This window comes from Rutilus rutilus (assembly GCF_951802725.1).
Source record: "Rutilus rutilus genome assembly, chromosome: 5".
Classification (NCBI taxonomy): Eukaryota; Metazoa; Chordata; class Actinopteri; order Cypriniformes; family Leuciscidae; genus Rutilus; species Rutilus rutilus.
The window spans coordinates 39,660,424-39,682,330 of record NC_140213.1 but is presented as its reverse complement, the minus strand read 5'-3'; the positions used below and the strand labels follow the sequence as shown (position 1 = coordinate 39,682,330).

The 21,907-nt window shown below is 38.0% G+C and overlaps 2 protein-coding genes across 3 annotated transcripts; one reads left to right on the top strand and one right to left on the bottom strand.

Annotated features, from left to right (window-relative positions):
* Positions 1-773: 773 nt before the first annotated feature.
* On the bottom strand, positions 774-2,578 carry foxl1 (forkhead box L1). The gene has a single exon (XM_084409623.1). It carries the CDS (start codon positions 2,493-2,495, stop codon positions 1,350-1,352), a length of 1,146 nt encoding a protein of 381 aa, XP_084265749.1. The 5' UTR covers positions 2,496-2,578; the 3' UTR covers positions 774-1,349.
* Positions 2,579-6,374: 3,796 nt separating this feature from the next.
* On the top strand, positions 6,375-21,879 carry phaf1 (phagosome assembly factor 1). 2 transcript variants are annotated; one of them, XM_084408729.1, is made up of 16 exons: positions 6,375-7,381; positions 8,969-9,051; positions 9,163-9,246; positions 9,348-9,391; positions 9,531-9,610; positions 9,706-9,800; positions 11,094-11,191; positions 11,513-11,625; positions 13,890-14,023; positions 14,170-14,253; positions 14,387-14,469; positions 14,648-14,691; positions 14,788-14,837; positions 14,980-15,038; positions 18,259-18,331; positions 18,843-21,875. In XM_084408729.1, the coding sequence occupies exons 1-16, from the start codon at positions 7,318-7,320 to the stop codon at positions 18,930-18,932; spliced, it is 1,278 nt and encodes a 425-aa protein (XP_084264855.1). In that variant the 5' UTR covers positions 6,375-7,317; the 3' UTR covers positions 18,933-21,875. The 2 variants fall into 2 exon arrangements, with proteins under 2 accessions (XP_084264855.1, XP_084264856.1); XM_084408730.1 differs by having other exon boundaries at positions 6,391-7,381; positions 11,127-11,191; positions 18,843-21,879.
* Positions 21,880-21,907: the final 28 nt, after the last annotated feature.

The following is a 21,907-nucleotide window of genomic DNA, read 5'->3' as shown; positions in this document are numbered from 1 at the left end:
AATCAGAAGTTTATTTTTGTATGCATTTCACGTATAGTGCTTAGTGTGAGAATTTAAACGTCAAAATTAGCTAATTATACATTCAACTATTTATTCCACTTATTTGGGTTTAATGCAATAAAGCTGTATCGGTAAAGGTCATGCTTAAAAGTCATGGTTGAATAATTCACTTAATATCCTATGAGGTAGGAAATGATGCCGTGATGAAATCCCGCTGAATATGAAAGAACGTTCTTAAAGATCACCTTAGAGATAGCAGTGGTCCGTTATGATCACGGGGCTGCGATCCAGCAGAGCCCTTGCAGACTGCTCCATCTAAGGAGCCCATCTGTGAAGAGGAGGACAGATGGAGGCAGCAGATTGAGAGATGTAGTCTCTTTCTCTCTACAAACCTTCAGATGGATGACGCTCTATTTACACTTCTGACCAAAAGAATCCTATACACAGGAAATGCTTGTGGATGTGAGTTCCTCTGCTCGAATGTGGGGAAGCTTATTTATTTCCACAAGCATTCCTGATTTGCACTCACTGAGGCCTAAACCTTTCAGTTCAAAAACCACTTATGGCTATATATGGTGGCAAGGAATACATGTGGTAGACTAGTTTCACAGTTCAGGATTATGCATAGTCCTGGAACAACAAGTAGTCCTTTATATCCTTTATATAGTACAGACATTGCATTAATAGCATATATATATATATCAGTTTCGGTAAATCAGATTGTTTTGTGTAGGAAATTGAAGGCATCCATTTCAACAAAAGCTTTACTCATAATCATTGTTTATTTGAAGAATTGAGTTCTCTGTTTAACTCAATATAAATCTCTCATTGAAAGTCCAAGGTACAACCAAATAATTTCATTTTCTTTCCATTACTGTGTCTTTAAGCAGTAAATCAAGTTTCAGTTTGTGTGTATCTATAGTTAGAGGAGAGGACAAGAACAACAGCCCAATGCAATTTGTCAAGTATCTGTCATAAGCACTGAGAGGAGCATATAAAACTCTTGTTCATATAAACAATAACATTTTACAAAGACATCTGTATTTTGGATGGTTTGCAAAGAGTTCAATCATAGAATGAACTACTGTCTGTGTACAGTATAGGCCTGCTCTGTAGATAGGCCACCCATGTTGAATCCCATAACGACGACAACAACAACAATTATAGTAGTAGAAGAAATAATAATATTATCCTGAATTCTCGATATATGTTTTAAAACGTTTTGTTTGCAATTAATAATAATAAAAAGAAAATAAGAATGTTAATGAGACTGAATTCATTTAATATTTTTAAACATAAAACTATTTGCTAAACAGTCTGTGATACGTGAAGCCGTGATAAAAGAGTCGTCAAAAGAATAATTTCTCGCCTGTTTTCTCTCTGAAGTTCAGCGTTTTGTCAGGACAGGTGAGAGACAGGTAGGAGCAGAGCGGGAATGCGCGCGGGTACAGCTGTGGGTGCGCGTGTGCGATCAGCGAGGACGTGAGCGCGTAACCGCGCGACTCCACACACTCGACCGGCGCTCCTCCAGAAACCCCGCACCTCCGCTGGAACTGGCTCTCCTTTTTCGACAGAATACTGTCAATGCTAAACTCCTTCGATTTGTCTGTGTTTTTTCGAGGTTGCGTCTGCGCATTTATTACTTTGAATTTGGCGTCTCCATTTTGCGCGCTTCCGATGTCATTCTTCACGGGTTCCAGCGTCTCTTGCGCGCTTAAATGCGGTGTGTTTGTTCGAGTTTGGGTGTTTAGAGACACTGTGCTGGTCTGTTCATGCGTCGGGCATCCCGGGTTAGCGCCCACTGTGGTCGACGGTGCCAAACACCAGTCTCTCGTGGAGTCGGAGGCGTGTGCGCCCACGTTTGCCTCACTATTTTGTGGTTGGGTGCCGTTAAACTTCTCGTGGACGTTTATATCGGTTTCAGGGTGTTTTTCGTGTTGCTGTTTGCTTAAATCGGACTCTTTCTCCACATGGGAACTGTGGTGAAGTTTGGAAGTCGTTGCTCGTGTTCTCTTGTGAGCGACTTTAGTCTCACCCGTCTCCTGACCCCTGCACTTTCTCTTTCGCCGCCTGTAGTTTCCGTTCTCGAACATGTCCAGACATTTGGTGTCCAGCGTCCAGTAGCTGCCCTTCCCTGGTCGCCCTTTTTCTCTGGCCACTTTAATAAAGCAGTCGTTCAGCGAGAGGTTGTGGCGGATTGAGTTCTGCCAGCCCTGCTTGTTGTCATGGTAATAGGGGAAGCGGTCCATGATGAACTGATAGATCCCGCTCAGCGTCGCGCGCTTGTCCGGCGCGTTCTTAATTGCCATGGCGATGAGCGCGATGTAGCTGTAGGGAGGTTTCTGTGGAGGCTCCTGTCGACTGGACGCGAATCCCAAAGCGGGAATGATGCCTCCAACTTCGCCACCGTAAACATAGATTAGGGAGGAATTCGATAGACTGAGAGCCGATGCAGCCACGCCGGGCTGCGGCACTGGGCTGTGGTATAAACTCATGACTTCGGAGGACACTTTCAGTCTGTGGAGATCGCCACGGATGTGTCCGCTTCATGAGTCTAAATGTTAAATAATTGTTGTCCGGTTTTTTTTTTTTCTGTTTTATGTTGACTTAGCGCTGGAAAATAAATTGTCTATGATAAACACTCGTTGTGTTCCCTCAGCCCACCCACATTAATTAAATTTTCATTGCAGAAAGCCTCGAGTGTCTCTCTCTCTCTCTCTCTCCGCGTGTCCCCTGCCTACCAGCCAATGGTGTGCTCGGTTATTCCTTCATTTGTTTATAGAATTAGTCTGTTGATAAGTCTGCCCACCCAAGTTGAATCAAGCTGTGTTTATTTGGAAAAATTTCCGGGCACCCAATACATAAACGCACTGATCTGATGTTTGAAATATCACGTCCACCCTTAACGCTGAAAGTTGCTCGCACAGAGAGAACAAGCAAACATGACAGAGCTCTTTTGGGGAGTTGCTTTGGGTTGCTAGAAAAGAAAACAAAGCTGGCTAAGTAAAAGAAAATGACGGTAACACTTTACAAAAAGGTTTCATTTGTTGAGATTATAGTTTACATGAACTAACAACGAACAAAATTTCAACAGCATTTGTTAATGTCAATCTCAACATTTACTAATACGTTTTTAAAATCAAAACATCAGTATGCACTATGAACTCACATGAATATGAACATTCCATTAACAAAGGTTAATACAAAAAAATTTTGCTCATTGTTAGTTCATGTTAATGCATTAACTAATGTTACCAAATGTGACTTGCCAAAATAACCTTTTTTGGTCACACTTTAGATTAGGGTTCAATTCCCGCTATTAACTATAACTTTTGCCTCAGTAAACACCTAGTTATTAAAAAATGCTGGGTTGTTTTAACCCAATTTTGGGTCAATAGGAACAAATCCAAACGTGGTTAAAAATGTAATTTACAAATTTAACCCAGTGCCTGGGTTTGTCCATAGTTGACCCAAATTTGGGTTGGAACAACCCAGCATTTTTAGAGTGTACGTTTAGGTATTAGGAATAGGGATGTAGAATAGTTAATGCAGAATATGGGCATTAATATGTGCTTTATAAGTACTAATAAACAGCCAATATCCTAGAAATATGCATGCGCAACTATTAATAGTGAGATGAATCCATTTTTGTTTCAGATGAATCTGTAATTATAAAGTTAAACAGTGGATGTTTGTTTAGCACTGTTTGCAATTTTGATTGCAAAACTTTATATAAAATATATAGCTTAGTAAAAGACAATACATAAACTATTGTTTTAGTAAAAAGTATGAATTATTTTATAATTTACATAGAAAGTGCAAAGGGCAATATCTTTTAGATTTTTTGTAAATTGGATCATGTGCTACTAAGAATTGCCTTGGATAAAATGGGAATGTAAGATTCATGAGGAAAATGGTATTCCTATTCCCTGAAATCATCTAATTTATTTAGATTTCATTTAACAGTTCTTCTCGGTGCATTGAAATGTTTTATGGTGTATTTGATCTTTATTGTATTATTTTATTATTGTGTGTCTGGCCTTGATCATGTTTTGTGTCTTTGAACTTTAAGACATCATGTGGTCTGCCAACCACCTGTGCTGTTATCAGTGTGACTAAGACTAAAAAGATTTTAGGTTCGTTATTATAATATCCTCAGTGAATTTTGGTAATAGACTGGCAACCACAGCTGCCAGTACAAAACCATTTTTACCGTATAGCTTCTTTATTGTATCATTTAAAGATTTCATCAGTTTGCTAACAATAGATAAAAGAGCAGTGATATCCAAAAAAGGAAAACTTGGCTGGACGTTAGGAGAAACTGTATTATTTGTGAATGCACGCATGATGCTTTATATTATGTATTTTCCTGTTTATAGGACCGAGAGGGATTATAACAACTTTACAAGTGCACACAGCTGGCCTGTGATTACATTATGCGTTTGGAGGTTTTTGTGGATAAACTTAAAAGTTTTTCCTGAGTTTGTACTTTCCCTCTAAAGATGGTGATTCATAAAGTTTTAGACTAAAAACCCAGACACGCCGACAGCACGCCACTCCGATAATGTTGCTTCTTATGCTTGCTGTAGAGGTGTTGCCGTTTTCTTTGAGCATGTCTAACCTTTCCATATTGTTTTATTGTGCTATAATAATTAGAGAAAGGGCATGTTTTGTGTTTCATCAAAAGGTATGTTGCAGTATATGAATTGCCTTTGTTTTCATATACTATATCTTGCATCATTATTGACCGCTCCTAAAACATTTTCATCCAACATGAATTTTTAATCAGCGAATCTGTCTTCTAGACTCAAAACAAGGAGAGAAATGTGGTTTTAGATTGTTTGTATAAGTAGACACAGATTTTTTCTGTTATTTTTAACTGTTAGCAACATGTGTTAAAATTCCTTACTTTTTGTTTTATTCATCATGTTCCCATCTGAAGGATAAAAACAAACAAAAACCCCTGTGAAACAGACTGGCAAGGTTTGTTACCAAACACAATAAATAAAATCAGGGCCAACAATGTTTCCACAAACAATGTAATTGGAGTTTTGATCTGGGCTATTGGTGCAGAGAAAGTCAAATTATTCACAGAGCTTTGCAAATCATTCACAGTGTCTCGGTCCGTCTTTTCAGTCAATTTATGTCAAATGTGAATATATTGCATACTTTTCAGAAGAGTTGTATGTATCTTTCATTCTGTTTGGACAGTTGTTGTTTACTAGGCCTTTTCATCCAAAGCTACTTACAAAGCTACCTAATTACGGGAAAAGGCCCAGTGGGACAATATGGGGTTAAATGGGGTTTGCTTATAGACACACAAAATCATGTTCCTTATAATAAACAAACAATAGTTTGTAACATTTACAAACTATCATGAAAGAACACTGACCAACACAAGGAGGTGCATCTGGATCGTATATAACGATTTTCATCCAAACGTTGATTATATTATACATTTTTCAGATCATTGACACACAAAATAAGACTTCTAAATGCTGCCGTTATTCTATTGTGTTCTATATGCTATATTTCATTATTCCATTCTATTTGCATGCATATGCCCAACAAATATTTTGTATTATTTTATTTTTTAGTATTATATAACAAGCATTCATCCAGGGCACAAAACGTTTTATAAAACCGTACAAACTGTACTCACAGAAAACACAGACAAATGTAAACTCAATGAGAGCAAAATAGTCAGACACCAGGTGAACATTTCATGTGAACATTTTGAGTCATGCTTTTGAGATTAAATAATAAAACACAGACGGTATGCTTTATCTCAGCGTTTACCTCTGTGTTATCATCACTTGTAGGCCTACTATTATGCAAGCACTCAATAAATGACGCCATCTGGTGGCTTTTTTTTTATCAGTATTCTCACTGTCCTCATTGGTGTGGCTTTTCGTGCGACCAGTGGCTCGGTTTAACGGATTTAGCTGTCAGATCTAGACAGGGATGAACAAGAAAAAAGTAAAGAGATCCATATTTGCCCCTGCCCATAACACCAACTCCTTATCTCTCAACAGTACAGTACAGACACGGTAAAGGCCTAAATAATTTTATGTACTTCTTTTTTATTTATTTATTTATAGATACTTGTAGTGGAAAATAAGTTATAACTTTTGTTTATTTCCTGCTATGTCACTTGAGCTAAAAAGTAAAGTTTAATAAATACTAGCTCTCTTGAATTAATTTAATTACATAGTCCGGAGGCTATATATAATTACACAGAGTAATACATATGTAATACAACAATTAAAACAGTACACCTCTCAGAATTATTTTCTTTACTTCAACCACCAAATGAATTGGTGTGACGCTATTTGACTTTTATTTTGGAGATTGCCGCCAGGAAGTGCTATGTCGTTCGCACCGGAAGTTGAATTATCAGCTGATCATGGTGTTTTGGATGGAAGTTGTTTTCGGCACGGAGGGGCTCTTTCTTTATCATCTTAAGCCAATCTTAAACGTCAAAGACACCGGAAAATAAAGCTGCATGTAACAGTGCGGCGCCTCCAACAACCGAAACGGCCGAACGCGGAGAAATCCGTGTTATTATGAACAGATGGTCATAAGTGATGATCTGTTTGCTTGCTGTTGAATCATCGGAAAGAAAGAAAACAACGTTAGGCGAAGCTCGAACGAGTCACTGATAGTCTGATGTGTGTGTCTCGAGTCATATAGACCGGTCATAAAAAGCTTAAATGTATGTAATGTAACTGTTTGGTTACGAAACGGTCTTCGTTCGCTGTAATAAATAGTAGCTTACGTGTTTTATGTGATTCAGGAGTAAGTCAAAGGTCAGATCAGAGTGTTTTTTTTCTACAACAGACATCAGTTTTATAAATACTTTAATTCCATTTATGTGAGTTATAAGATAATTAACGCCTTGAATTAATTCATGCTTAAGAAAGTTGATAAAAGAGCAGCAACCTGTAACCAATTCTTCCTTCCTGACATCAGCTCGCTGTGACTGACATACAGTTTACTTGTCTAATTTATTTAAGCTTAAGTCATATTGACCTTTTATACGTGTGTATCTGTTATTCGTTTTATAGTGTTATTTATAAGTATGGTGACAGTGGAATGCGTTGATAGCCGGATTGCTTCACTTGTGTTTTGACATTTCTGACGTCAGGGTGTCGTGTGTCACTCAAACTGTGTTTAAAGTGTGTGGGAGCTTTTTAAACGTACTACTTCGTTAAAGTTGGACTCGTTGATTTAACGGTGGATTATACAAGATTTTGGGAAGATTCAGATCTGGCACAGTCAGAGGTCCTCGTTGATATCCCCAATTTCTCCCCGCCAATGCTGGATCTGGAGGTCGTTCCTGAGCGATCTTTGGGAAATGAACAATGGGAATTCGCATTAGGTGAGTGTGGAATAAGTTCAAAATCTGAAGTAACATTGCATGTTGCACACAAATTTAATTGTTATTGACAGGATGTTTTTATTTGAATGTATAGTCAGTTGCCATCTGGATTTCACAATTGCACCACATGCCTTTTGACACGTTCACGTCTGAGGTTCTCTTGACCCGAAAAAGGTCTCTGTTACACTGAATGAATTATTTGTCCTTTTAGATTTTTCACTGGGGCTGGTACATGCTATTCAAAGATATTCAAACATGATACTCATCATTATTTTTTTGAACTCATAAGTGAATTTTTCAAATTCATGTGCCCTTGTAATCTGTAACCAAAAAAAAAAAAAAAACCTCTCTCTTGCATCTTTTCTGATGACGTGTTTACTGGCGCGAGGGCGAGACAACCTGTCACTCAGCCTTGAGCCGACTCAGCGCCATTGGTTATGGAAGAGTTTTTTATTTTATTTTTATTCATTTCAAGTCTTTGTTAAAGGATAACAATCCATGAACTAAGCCAATGAGCGGCGTGGTGAATCACAATATTAAAAATTTTGATTTTAAGCACAAAAAAATTGATAATCGGACAAAAATACAATGGACTTTGCACTTAATGGCTTTAGTGAGGGAAAGAACTACAATCCCACGAAGCATTGCGAACAGCCTAATCAAATTAAAACCTATGGAGATTGGAGAAATATAAAACTACTAGATAATTAAAAAAACAATGTTATATATATATTTACACACACAAATATTTAAGTATTTTGAGATCTTATGGAGACTCAATTACATCATTTGCAGTGCTTAATGGGATTTGGCAGAGCTAAAGAGCTCTTTTTCCATGTTTAGCTTGTTTCTACTTGCTGATTGGTGGAATTTTCTGTACAGCATAATGGTGGGTAATGTAGTTTTTCACCACCAATTCCACTGTTCAGATGGAGTGATGAATGGAGTTTTTACTTCCAGATCCTGACTATAGCAAACCCCAATGATCCAATCTAGTCCCGTGCTACCTTTTTTTTCTCATTCGAGAAGCCGTTTCACTGGTATATACGTCACAATAAGCAAGAAAAGATCACCGCTTCCATTTCATGTTGACTTTAAAATAGGAATTATTTTGATTGGCTGTCAATTTTATTGTTTGTCAGCTGGGGGAAGAATCACTCTCAAAGTGATTCCAACAATATTGTTCCTTTGTGTCATTATTGTCATAGTTTTGGTGTGGAATCCACTATTCTTTTAGAGTAAGAGGACATATTTTTGTTCGAGCAAGTAGCTACTTCATGGTTATAGTTTTCGTTTTTAGTGTGAATGGACCTTTAATGTTCAATTTAAGTAATTTTTGGATGTACTAGGAGCTGTGTTGTTATTTGACCATAAAAAAATTAAAATAAAACACCGACCAATACCAATCCACTATTCCAGAAAGCTGATATTCTGTTATTTTCTTACATACTCTACATGTTTGTGTTATATACCATGAAATTATTATATTTTTACTATAGCAGCTTCTAGAGCTGTTGACTCCACTTCTTTTATCATCATGTGAGCCGAAACCTGACAATCTATTTGTTTGTCTGGATTTGTTTCCAGGGATGCCATTGGCCCAGGCCATTTCCATATTACAGAAACACTGCAGAATCATCAAAAATGTCCAGGTGCTCTACAGCGAACAAGTAAGGATGTGCTATTACTATTATTTGCTATAAATGTCAATGTGCACTGAAGTTAATCATACAGATTTTTTTTTTGTATCCTTCTCTGACCTGTTTCTCTTCCCCGAACAGATGCCACTCAGCCACGACCTCATTCTCAACTTGACTCAGGATGGAATTAAACTGCTGTTTGACGCCTGCAATCAGAGACTGAAAGTGAGAGACAGCATCTGTGTGTGTGTGTGTGTGTGCACACGCATGGTTTATTTCTTACACCCGTTACATTATGTTCCTAATATATCTCCATCGTTTTTCAGGTCATTGAAGTGTACGATTTGAGCAAAGTGAAACTGAAATACTGGTAAGTGATCTTATGTTTTGCCACAATAGTTGCGGATTACATTTTGTGTTTTACTCTTTTTCTAGATGTTGTAGATCTACCACTAACAACCATGTCAGCCACAGAAATGTAAAATTACCATTTTCTCTGTTCATTACAGTGGAGTACATTTTAACTCTCAGGCAATAGCACCTACTATTGAGCAGATTGATCAGTCCTTTGGCGCTACTCATCCAGGAGGTGAGATTTATTGTCAGCGTCAGTTATTTGTCCAGACCCCTCATTGCTGTGTATGTGTGTGTGATTGCTGGGGGATTCATGTTCTCTCTTTCCAGTCTACAATGCTGCCGAGCAGCTCTTCCACCTGAACTTCCGAGGGCTTTCCTTCTCCTTTCAGCTGGACTCCTGGAGCGAAGCTCCTAAATATGAGGTGAGACTATGGTCCCTCCCTGTGTTGTTCATGCTCTTATAAAAAAAGTTCTGTTGTATTACCATTAGATGGAGTACCATGGTTCTGAAGGATACCATATTCATCATGGTATTTAGATGGAGCTTCAAAGAATCCTATGGTATTACCATGGTACATATCCCAAGAAACATGGTATTGGTATATATCTGAATAAGCATGATATTTTCAATTTTTTTGAAGTGTTTATTCTCCCTTCTGCTTAGTAATTGTTCTGTGCACAGACAAGTAGAAAATAGCCCACTGCCTTAAAAAATGTGACTTCTGTATTGTTACATGTGATTTAAAATACATTTAAAGCTAAATATTTAGAATGGTTGCAAAAAATAAAGCACTACTGTATTACTAACGAAGTAAACTACAAATAAATTAATAATAATAATTAGCAGTCCTGGCGCCAGGATGCAGTTTTGTGAGAATCATCCTTCAATCTGATAGTTTACTATAGCAAATGATGACAAAATAAATTATCTTAATTTCACGATAAGTATGTGATTAATTGCAATTAAAAAACAATTAAATTTATTGACAGCCCTAATAATAATAAATAATAAGATACAAAATGAAGCATTACTTTATGTAAAATAATACTACTAATAAATGAATGAAATATTACTTTATTATTAATAAAGTACTTTAAATAAGATAAATTATTGCATGTAATCCAATTATACCAATGTCAGTGTTATGTTAGTATTATTTATATACTATTATAGTTTGTATATAATGTATTTATATTTTTAATTAGGTAATTTTATGTTTTAAGTCTTCATTTTATTTTTAGTACATTTCTAGTCATTTTTTATGTGCTTTTGACATTTTTATTCGTTTTTAATTAGTTTGAAATATTAGTAATTAGGTTTATTTTTTTGTAAATTTAGTTTTAGTTCAGTTTTAGTGCTTAGATGCTCACATCATCTTCACAGTAACATATTTTGGATAAATTCATACATCAGGCAGGGTTTATTTTATCATGAACTGAAACTAAAACTATGAAAAAAGAAATTCTGCATTGAAATAAAGCCAAAATAAAAACGTTCAAGTTTTTAATGTAATATATTTTTATTTTTTTTTATTTTTTGGGCTTTATTTCAATGAACAAAAATGTTTTAATAGTTTTAGTTTCAGTTAATGATAAAATAACCCCTGCCTGATGTATGAATGTATCCTGTGGTGATGATGATGTGAGCATGTTCTCACCAGAGGAGACACCTGCACAGACACTGCATTCTACTACTAGCTGTTTTGCTTTGACAGCCTAACTTTGCCCATGGCTTGGCCTCCCTGCAGATTCCCCATGGGGCCACTGTCAAACGGATGTACATTTACTCCGGAAACAACCTTCAAGAAACCAAGTAAGATTTGTGCATTTGTTCGGATAATTGAGGCCTTTGTGTGAGGATAAAAATGTGTAAAAATGCCACCACTAATGAATGATTCTATGCATAAGACTATTGAGCATGGATGTGTTTACTAACAGACCTTCAAAGTCCACAGTCATCATCTTATTATGTCCATTTGTAATGTTGATGTGGCCCAAGGGGAGCGTTAATCTGCATTTAGTCTGTTACCTTGGGTGTCTAAGTTTTGATTGTTCAGTTTAAGTGTTTGATAAGAACCTCATGGGTTGCATTTCCACAAGCAGCGATCATTGTAAATTATATATTTCTTCGCAGGGCTCCGGTGATGCCTCTGGCCTGTTTCCTTGGTAATGTGTATGCAGAGAGTGTGGAGGTGATGAGGGATGGGGCGGGACCCATAGGTCTCAAACTTCGCCTCCTCACCGCAGGTATTACAAGCAACCCAAACTCATTCACTAATGTCAGAAATCATTTCGCAATGGCTCTATTAAATATGCACATGACTAAATTCATTGGAAGCATGCACACCTTTTTATAAGAGTTTCATATTCTCATGAACTCCCAGAATGCAGAATACGGAGATTTGTTTAGATGCCTCAAAGGAAACTTTTCATCACCAGCTCTTGTCGTCATCGCCCTCATCCTGTACTTTGTAACCACTAGAAAACATCTTGTAGAAAACCATACTTTGATCATTCTTGATTCCATTCAAATTTCTATGTATTTTAATTAATCATAATATGCCATTAACGAATATGTATTGTTTTAATGAGGGCAACACAGTTTCTTGTTTTTGCCATGCTTCTGTGTTTAAAGGCATGCCATGACATGTTATTTCCTAAGCTATGCTGTGCTTAGAAAACTAGCATTAGTAATGTGTGCTTGTGAGAATTTTTTTTTTTTTTGCTGATTATTGTTTGATTGTTAGTCATCACCAACATAAACAGATAACATAGGTTTATTTAATCACTTTAGCATAAACCAGAGCTGGAAAAATCATAAATGTATTGAAAGATGTTTATATAGCTTCTATTATCCATTCTTTGGTCATTTTCCTGAATAGTCAGTACTGTGTGACTTTAAAGGGATAGTTCACTTTGAAATTAAATTTTGGTATGTTTTAGCTTACCTTAAGGGCATCCAAGATGTAGGTGTCTTTGTTTCCGCAGTAGTTTCAATTTTGATATTTTTAGGTCAAACCGTTCTTGTCTGTCAGTCATATAATGCAGGTCTATGGTCACCACCTCAAAGAGCATGCACAGAGAAGTCCAAATTAAACAATTCCCCATCGTAAGTACACATTGATGGCCTAAGACACGAAACGAGCGGTTTGTGTGAGAAAACGAACAGTATTTATATCGTTTTACCTTGTACACAACCACGTCTAAGTGATCTGAGGGCGCGCACGCTTACTGGTGTGTGACGTGTGCGCGCGTTCTGGCTTAGTCTGCGCAAGCGCCGGAAAGCGCCGTGGTTGTGTACAAGAGGTAAAAAAAACGATATAAATATTGTTCGTTTTCTCACACAAACCGCTCGTTTCGTGTCTTAGGCCATCAATGTGTACTTACGATGGGGAATTGTTTAATTTGGACTTCTCTGTGCATGCTCTTTGAGGTGGTGACCGTAGACCTGCATTATATGACTGACAGACAAGAACGGTTTGACCTAAAAATATCAAAATTGAAACTACTGCGGAAACAAAGACACCTACATCTTGGATGCCCTTGAGGTAAGCTAAAACATACCAAAATTTAATTTCAAAGTGAACTATCCCTTTAACTACTATTAATAGTCCAGTGGTTCTCAGCTGAAGGGTTGTGACCCAAAACTGGAGGTTTGTGATCAATCAGACTTGGATTTCAATTCTGATAGGTCTGAAGGGTCACAGACAGCAAAGAAAAACAATCAATGCAAACCATAACCTGCAACTATGTAATCATGAATTGTAAGTATAGCAAAATACTTACGTTTTTAAAATTATATTACTGTTAATAAATAGTATTAATATTACAACGAGATCAGGATTCAAATTGTTCGTCATAAGTAAACAAAAATGTCTTTAATAAACAAATCATTTATTAAGATCTGTTCCTTTTTTTTTCTTTTTTTTTTTGCAAAGATGTATTAAATTGATCAAAAGTCACAGTAAGACATTTACAATGAAATAAAATATAAATTTTTCTAATAATGTTCTTTTGGAATTTCTATTCATCAAAGAATCCTGAATTTGTTTTATCACGGTTTCCACAAAAATATTTTATTTTCAACTTTGATGATAAGAAATATTTCTTGAGCACCAGATCAGCATATTACAATCATTTCTGAAGGAACATGATGTAACACTGAAGACTGCTGGTTGGAAGGCTGCTGAAAATTAAAATGTAATAATATTTTAAAAAATTACTATTTTTACAGTATTTTTCATCAAATAAATGCAGTCTTGGTGAGAATAGGATTACAAAATCTTACAGGCCCAAAGCATTTGAAATGGCAGTGTATGTTTATTTATTTTTTTTTTTTTCATAACCGATTTTGCTACTGCGTTGGGTGTCCAAAGTAAAATATTGGTGCTGTAATCCAGTTAATAAGTGATATCCAGTGTTCCAGTGTTAATGGAAATTGAATTGGTAAACAAATATGCTGTTTTGGAACGCTGCTTTGTCACATTGTATGTGTTACTTCACTTTCTCAGGATGTGGCCCGGGAGTGTTGGCTGATACGAAAGTGCGGGCTGTTGAGAGAAACATCTACTTTGGAGATTCTTGTCAGGATGTTTTGAGTGCTCTTGGCTCCCCACATAAGGTCTTCTACAAGTCAGAGGACAAGGTAATGACCGATCCAATTTATACACAACACACAGTACATTAATCTCAAGATGAGCAAAGCTACATTCTCAGAAATAAACCCGGACATTCCCTCTTCACATTTACTCTGTTTGTCCTGACATATCTTTTCCTTTTGTTATGTCTCAGATGAAGATCCATTCACCCTCCCCTCACAAGCAAGTCCCGTCCAAATGTAATGACTACTTCTTTAATTATTATATTCTAGGAGTGGTGAGTATTAGCTTTAAACAACTCCATTACTTAAATTACTATTTATCATAACATGCTGTTAGTGTAGCGTTTGTTTGTTCAATTTGCATAAAGCCATTGACCTTTGAGCATTATGTTTCTATATATCTTTCAGGATATACTCTTTGACTCTTCAACCCACCTGGTCAAAAAATTTGTCCTTCACACCAACTTCCCTGGTCATTACAATTTTAACATGTAAGTCTCATTTCTTTGCTGCATTGCATTGGTCGCTGCTGTTTGAAAGGTCTGGAAGGTTTGCAGTCTGGACATATTGATTGAATATTGATTTTCATTTAAGTGTTTAGAAATGTGTGGTTTCAGTATCACATACCACTTTATTTACACACTTTATTGCCCCTCACTCCCATCTCAGATATCATCGGTGTGATTTCAAGATTCCTCTTGTCATTAAAAAAGGTTAGTCTATATCAGACTCTCTGGACTAGATCGTAATTCTCTGTTGTGTGTCTGTGGTCTTTTGTGTTTGTCTCATTCTTTAAAATTCTGTTTCAGATGGGGCGGATGCTCAGAGTGAGGACTGCATTCTGACCACTTACAGCAAAGTGAGTTCATAGACAGTGTTACATTCTTTATGTAACACTTTATATACACATGCATTGGATGTTATGTAGTACTGTATGTGATAAATAATTAAAAAAATTGAAGTAAGTGAGTACTTATTATGTTTTCAACCTTTGCACCCAGTGGGATCAGATTCAGGAGCTGCTAGGACACCCCATGGAAAAACCAGTTGTGCTACACAGGTGAGAAACGTATATTTTGGCCACATATACCGTACAAACTGTTTTATTGACATCTTCCATGGCTGAAACACTGATTGAGCCATTACATGAGACGTGATGCAATTCAGTAAGTTGTACTGTATCTCAACATACCTTTTGATGTTTATGCATATTCATGTGCTATAACCTGTATTAAAGTGGAAGAAAAGATTTGCGCTGCCGCTTGAACTAGGGCACTACAGCGATCTGTTATGTCACATTCAAGAGCATCAAAACACCATTTATTGTTTGAATTTCATGATCAAATGGACAGAATTTGAAAGCTGAGACTTTGTTTCTTATCAGAAGTAACAAAGCTTTGTTGGATGCGAGGCGAGTGTTGGGAGAAATCTCAGACCTGGCATCCCTGGCTTGATTCACAGGGTCAAATAGAGCCTGCTTTAACGTCGCTATTTAAAGGCGTTATTGTCCTAAATTCAACACAGGAGACATTTTCTTCACACAGTATGGTAATCAGTCTGACACGTTTTTCCGCCTCCTATTGATTGACAGGATGTAATTGGCCCTGACAATTGGCCGATAGTGAAAATAATTGCTTTTAAAGGTGCTTTAAGCGATGTTGGGTGACGTCACTTCTTGTTGACGTTCGAAGTATTGTCAAACAAAACGGAGGCATAGCTCGACCCTCCCTCCTCCTCATCCCGTCCCCTCCCCCTCCCCTCCATGCTTCCTGAAACAGTCATGAACGCCAGCCTGGATTTACCCACCTGTCCACCAAAAACAGAGCCACCTGAATGTCGGATTGGAAGCCCTCCTGCCTGCGGAGTTCTCGGCAACTTTCGAAGGCTTTTCTGATGTAAATTCGGGACTTTGCGCGTTCCTTCTCCTTTTCCCTCTTCTTGCTATTTGTTCATCGGAACGTCATCTCTTTGGTTGTGTGTCGGCCATATCAAAATTCAAGAGAATATAATTCTAACGTTAGTCATTGTCTAGGACATCCCTCCTCTAGCTAACTTCCCTCGTCATGCTTCTCTCTCCTCCACTCCCCTCCCCCATGTGCATGTGCACGTGCACTAACCCCCCAACCCCCACCCCCAAATCATTCTTGTCGGTTATTGGCTGGAACACTGTTTTTTATGTTTCGTGGTCCAGGCTGGCCCAGTTTGTTTTTGTTGCTGTTTGTGGAGCCTGGGCTGTCTACAGAGACCGCGTTTTTTTACAGTGTGTTCAGGGGACAGGCAGCTAGCGGATAGTGAGGAGATGTTTGCTGTATGTGACAAAAAATGTTTCAGCCTAAAAAACGCGTGACATCACTTAGAGCAGTGGTTCCCAATTCCAGTCCTCGTGACCCACTGCTCTGCACATTTTGTATGTCTCTCGTATCTGACACACTCAGTTCAGTTCATGGAGTCTCTCTTAATGAGCTGATGATCTGGTTCAGGTGTGTTAAATAAGGGAGACATACAAAATGTGCAGAGCAGTGGGTCACGAGGACTGGAATTGGGAACCACTGACTTAGAGCACCTTTAACGGCCGATACCGATATCCCTACTACTAACCATAAGTAACTCTGCAACTACATGTTAACTAGCAGCAGTCATTAAAGGGCACCTATTATGACTCTTTTCACAAGATGTAAAATAAATCTCTGATGTCCCCAGTGTGTGAAGTTTTAGTTCAAAATACCCAACAGATCATTTTTTACAGCATGTTTAAATTGTCATTTTTTGGGGGCTCAGAAAAACGCGCTGTTTTAGTGTGTGCCCTTTAAATGCAAATTAACTGCTGCTGCACGGCCCAGGGGGCGGAGCCTCACGAGCTCGCGCTCAGAAGAACCAGAAGGACAACCTCAACAGAAACTCTGAGTTGCGGTGTTCATTTCGACTCGGCGTCGGACAATAATGCCCACAGAGCCAGAGAATATATGCTGTATGAGATAGAACAGGTATAGTGTAGTTTAATTATGGTTATAACTTATTTGTCATCTGCTTTTATCCACTATTAATACAAGCCTGTTGAAGCGGACCCCGTCCGAATGATGACCAAAATAACGTTATACTGATGAGTTCAGTGAAGTTTATTGTACATCACACAAAAGATGAGCGTTAGTTTTACTCCAGAGAATCACTGTAAGACCTGAATAAACACAGTATAAGAAGTGCGTATTAAAGTCTTATCCATAAACTCTCGCTCTCTCCCTTTCATTATCAACAACATACACAGCGAGGTACACAAAACACTCGTTACAACTAACAGTAAACAAATATATACACACCTTTTCAGTGGGTGCTAAATAAACTGGTAAACCTTATATCCGTAAAATGACTCGATGAGCTGTCATAAAGTGCGCGCTCTCACTTTCATTTCTGCGTGGTCAGTAACGTTAGGCCTGTCGCTCCGGAGACCGTAAGCTGGATCACAAACAGTACAGATCCATCCTTGAGTAACAACGAGAGTAAATGAAGACTGCTATGTTCATTCTTACATCCAACAACAGCACACCTCAATCGCTTAGGAGACATTCTTGTCTACAGCTGCTCCAGCTTCGAACAATGGCGGACTCTGTGTCCAGCTCACTCAGGGCGGGTCTATGCTCAAAGAGCAGTGTCAATCAAGGAGTCGTGGGAGGAGGGGCTTGCGCAATTCTACGTCACATTGCACCGAATCTGAGAACAGCTCATTCTGAGACAGTGCTTATGATTTATTGAGATTGTAAAAAAAACACTGGGTGGATTTTTATCATTCTAGGGTGGTTTTGCTCACACACTGCCAACACACATTTATGTTCAAACACCATGTAAAAGTGAATTTTGCATAATAGGTGCCCTTTAAAGTATTAATACTTAATCTGCTTAATATCTGCAAAAACTTGATTTTGATGGTCCTCCAACAGACATTATACTGACCCTAAGTAACTTGGCAACTACATGTCTACTTATTCTACTAACCCTAACCAAACAGCCTATTAATACTCTTGAGTTAGTTGGCATGTAGTTGCAGTTACTTATAGTTAGTAGAATGTAGTTATAGAGTATATATAGCAATAAATGGTAACCTTTTATTATTTCAGCTTTACTTCAATTGACAAAAATATTGTATTCGTTTTACTTTAAAATAACAACACTGCCTGAATTAGGTCATTCACATGCTTTAATGCAAGCTACAGCACAGAGGCACCGCTGCATATGAAAACCTGTTTATAATGCTCTGATTAATGGATTTATTGTGCACTGCTCTGCAGGTCATCCTCTGCAAACAACACCAACCCTTTTGGTTCCACATTTTGTTTTGGACTGCAGAGAATGATATTTGAGGTATGTGACTGGGCCATCTGTGTGTACTGTTTGTTTTACTTACTTAGCCTGTATAAAAAGTTGCTTTTAAAAATAAATAAAGATATTAATTTGACAAATAAATGGCAGATTTGGTTTTCATGTTTACAGTCCAGTGAAAGTATAATTTGCTTATATTAAGGATGTACTGATATTAACATTTTGGATGATGCCGTTAAATGCATAGTTCACCCAAAAATTAAAACTCTGTCATCATTTACTCACCCTCAAGTTGTATGAATTTCTTTCTCCTGCTGAACAATGAAAACAAAAGACGATATTTTGAAGAATGCCGGTAACCAATCAGTTGATGTCCCCCATTGACTTCCATAGTATTTTATTTTTTCCCCATATTATGGAAGTCAATAAGGTCCATCAACTGTTTGGTTAATCATATTATTTTTCATAGTCCGTAATATTGGCAGATAACCATAGCTCATACACAGCTAAGCACTTATTGGATCTCATCTCCATACTGTTGCTGTTGTTACAGGTCATGCAGAATAACCACATAGCTTCTGTAACTCTCTACGGAGCGCCTCGCCCAAGTAGCCTGGCCCGTGCCGAGCCCGGTGCCCACTGAGGAATCCGCCATGCCCACGGTGCCCGTCCAGCCCTGCAGAGCCTCTGACCTGACCAGTAGAGTGTGCCTTCACTCGCTGCTGCCATCACACAAGCTAAAGCAAGACATGCTGGGAGTTTCTCTGGAGTTAAACTCTTCCCCCCTCAATTCGGTCTCCTCAATAATAGCATGGAGGCTGCCCTCAGCCTGCTAATAATCTCAGATAACCATGCAAACCTGGCTCTGCCCCCAAAGCTTTAACCCAGACATGCATCAACGTCATCATCGTTATAGTACTTGTGGATGCACGGTGATTCATTTCCACACAAGCATATTTGTGTATTCTTTTTTTTTTTTTTTGCCCAACCTTCTAAATTTCCATACCAGACGCACCAAAGGGCGAACATTGAACCGATTTCTCCTCTGCACGCTAAACACTTTAACCAAAACGCACACGCATTCAAGTTCATTTGCTTTCCTACGCGCAGAGGATGAGAACAAAGTCAAATGAGGACAAACTTTTGCCGCGTAAAATTCAACGAGTGTGTTTTGTATGCATTTACGGAAGGTTACAAGCACAAGCTTGCACAGTGTGGATCCAGTGCTGTGAAAATGTTCTTGTGACACATGAGCAGGCTCACATACACACATAACGATTCATAAACCCATTTCATACCAAGACAGTCAACAGCACAGATTACCTCCCATTTCGATACCCTACACCCCGCTTGTGTTGATTCCGTTATTGTCTTGTTGTTCATGAGCTCATTAGTTTTGAACATTTGCACTAAAATACACCTAATTTACTTGATAATTGTCTCCTGTCCACTAAGGAACATTTTAATTGCGAGTCTCAGAGAGAAAGAACGGCGGGGGAGGGAACGACGATGTGCAATCTGGATTTCAAAGCTAGTTGCAACCCAGACCGGAGAGAAAAGCCATCCACCCATCGCTGTTTCTTTTTCCCACTGGATGTCATGCCGTCAGTTCTGTTTGCGTCCTTTTTATTTTGTTCCAAGTAGAAAGATGTGAAGTTCTTTTCCCTTGTTCAGCATCTTAAAGTCTTAACTGCAGAACTGTTTTGTCACCTGATTGCCAAATCATTAGCCAAAGAAGAAACAACAGTTAGCTCTTTGACATTTTTAACACCCACATTCCCTTTTGATTTGATCTATTAAGTCCCTGAATTGTTTTTAGCATAGCAAATTTTATTTGAAGCTTTCTCTCTCTCTTCAAGATTTGTTGCTGTTGTTTCCATAGCAAGTAGATGTGATGTTTTCTCAAGCACGGTGTGTCCATGTCTGTACAGATCTGTAAATAGCGTGCAGAATATTCATCGTTTTGTTGCCCTAACGGTACCGTATCAGATCAGCTGATGTTTGGAACTCCCCAGACTGCTACCATTCTGAGAGTTTCTGGTTTCCTTTGCCAGCTCTTGAGGGACAATATAGCAGCTTCCCTCGAGTGTTGTCCTAGCCTACATTTGACCACTTTCGGAGATGACTAGAGCATTTTAACTTCAGTAGATGGTTTGTTCACCCTCTAACTACTGTTCATTGCTTTGCTTCCTGGCAGCGTAACCACCAATGGCTGTCAAGCTCCACACCTCTGGTGTCATTCCAACCTCCCGTCAGGCTTCTGCACTGTGTGGTTCAGGCTAATTCGGGCATTTAGCTTTCTGTTACATTAACTTCTCATTAACTCCGCTGGAAGACCGTCAGTGGCGTATTTTAATATATTTTACCCTTAACTTTTGGTCTTTTACAAGGAAGATGCTTTTAACATTGTGCCTCATCTCCCACCGAGCCTGTCTTGACTTTTTTCTCTGTAAATGAAATTGTTTGAACTGCTTTGTGTATGTCTGAGCATGTAAAGCTAAATTAATAGTCATAGTCCTTTTGTTTCCGGAAACGTACCTGAATATTAGAGGAAGAAAAAAAACGACTCGTTGGGTATCGAACTCTTTTCATGAAGCGCTAGTTTAACGTGTTCAGTGTATTTAAATTGATTATTGCAGTCTGCGTACAAATATGTTACAGAACATGGAGATTGCCCTTCGTGATCTGACGTTCACAAAGTGGTTGTGGTGTTTCTGTCTTAATACAATTTGTACTTTTTGAAATGGATGTGGAGTTCCACTTTAATATGGTTAGATCGTTAAGCAAACTGTTAAGATGCACAATTGGAATCTCCGTTGTCGATAAGGAACAACACAACCGCTTTTTCTATTGTCGTTTAGGGATTGTAACTGAGGGGGGGGTGTGTGGTCTGATGGGCTGATTGCCTGCCCAAACTCAGGTGGATGTTTTTTTTAAATGCCAGGAGCAAGTGAATGCTTTTCATCAAATGGGTTTTGGCTGTATTGTTTCTTCTTCAGACTTTATCCTATTTTTGCATCGGAATGAATGAATGAATGATCATCCTGAGGATTTTAATTAGAACAGTGTAATGCGCATATTAATGCTATGTATTGTATTCCTCTATATTGTATGTTCTTCCCCATCCTCCAAAAAGTGATTATTTTTTGTGGATTCAGTACATTTAACCCATTTCTGGAAGTGGGATTTATCCTCGATTAAAAAAAAAAAAAGTGTGTATCTAAATCGATTGCAATGTGGTGTTTTGTATCACAGATATTTTTACTTCTGTAGGTTTAAGGAACATGTACACGGAAGATCAACATTTATCAGGCAATTTTTGTTGTTGTTTGTTTCTTTTTGTTATGTTTTCAAAGCAATAATCATTGCGTTGATGGAGTATAAATTGGAATGGTCTGGTTTGTCAAAAGCTCCGAGTGGGGCAACAATGCTGTGACCATTGGATTTTAGTTTCCTTGTTCAATCTACTGAAAGCATTATCTTTTTTTTTTTTTTTTTAACTGCTAATTTTGCATTTTGTTCATTAAAACTGTTACAGTGTGTTCAGCAAAAATATTTAAAGAATGGATGTAATAAATATGGGGGGAAAGAATGGAGGCATCTTGTCTTTTGTTAAAA

Excerpts from the sequence above, each read along its gene's own strand:
- foxl1 (XM_084409623.1), bottom strand. The coding sequence starts at position 2,495 with ATGAGTTTATACCACAGCCCAGTGCCGCAGCCCGGCGTGGCTGCATCG.
- phaf1 (XM_084408729.1), top strand. The coding sequence starts at position 7,318 with ATGCTGGATCTGGAGGTCGTTCCTGAGCGATCTTTGGGAAATGAACAA. Across the intron at positions 9,052-9,162 it reads AGGTGCTCTACAGCGAACAA|ATGCCACTCAGCCACGACCT; the intron begins GTAAGGATGTGC and ends TTCCCCGAACAG. Across the intron at positions 9,801-11,093 it reads GCGAAGCTCCTAAATATGAG|CCTAACTTTGCCCATGGCTT; the intron begins GTGAGACTATGG and ends TTGCTTTGACAG.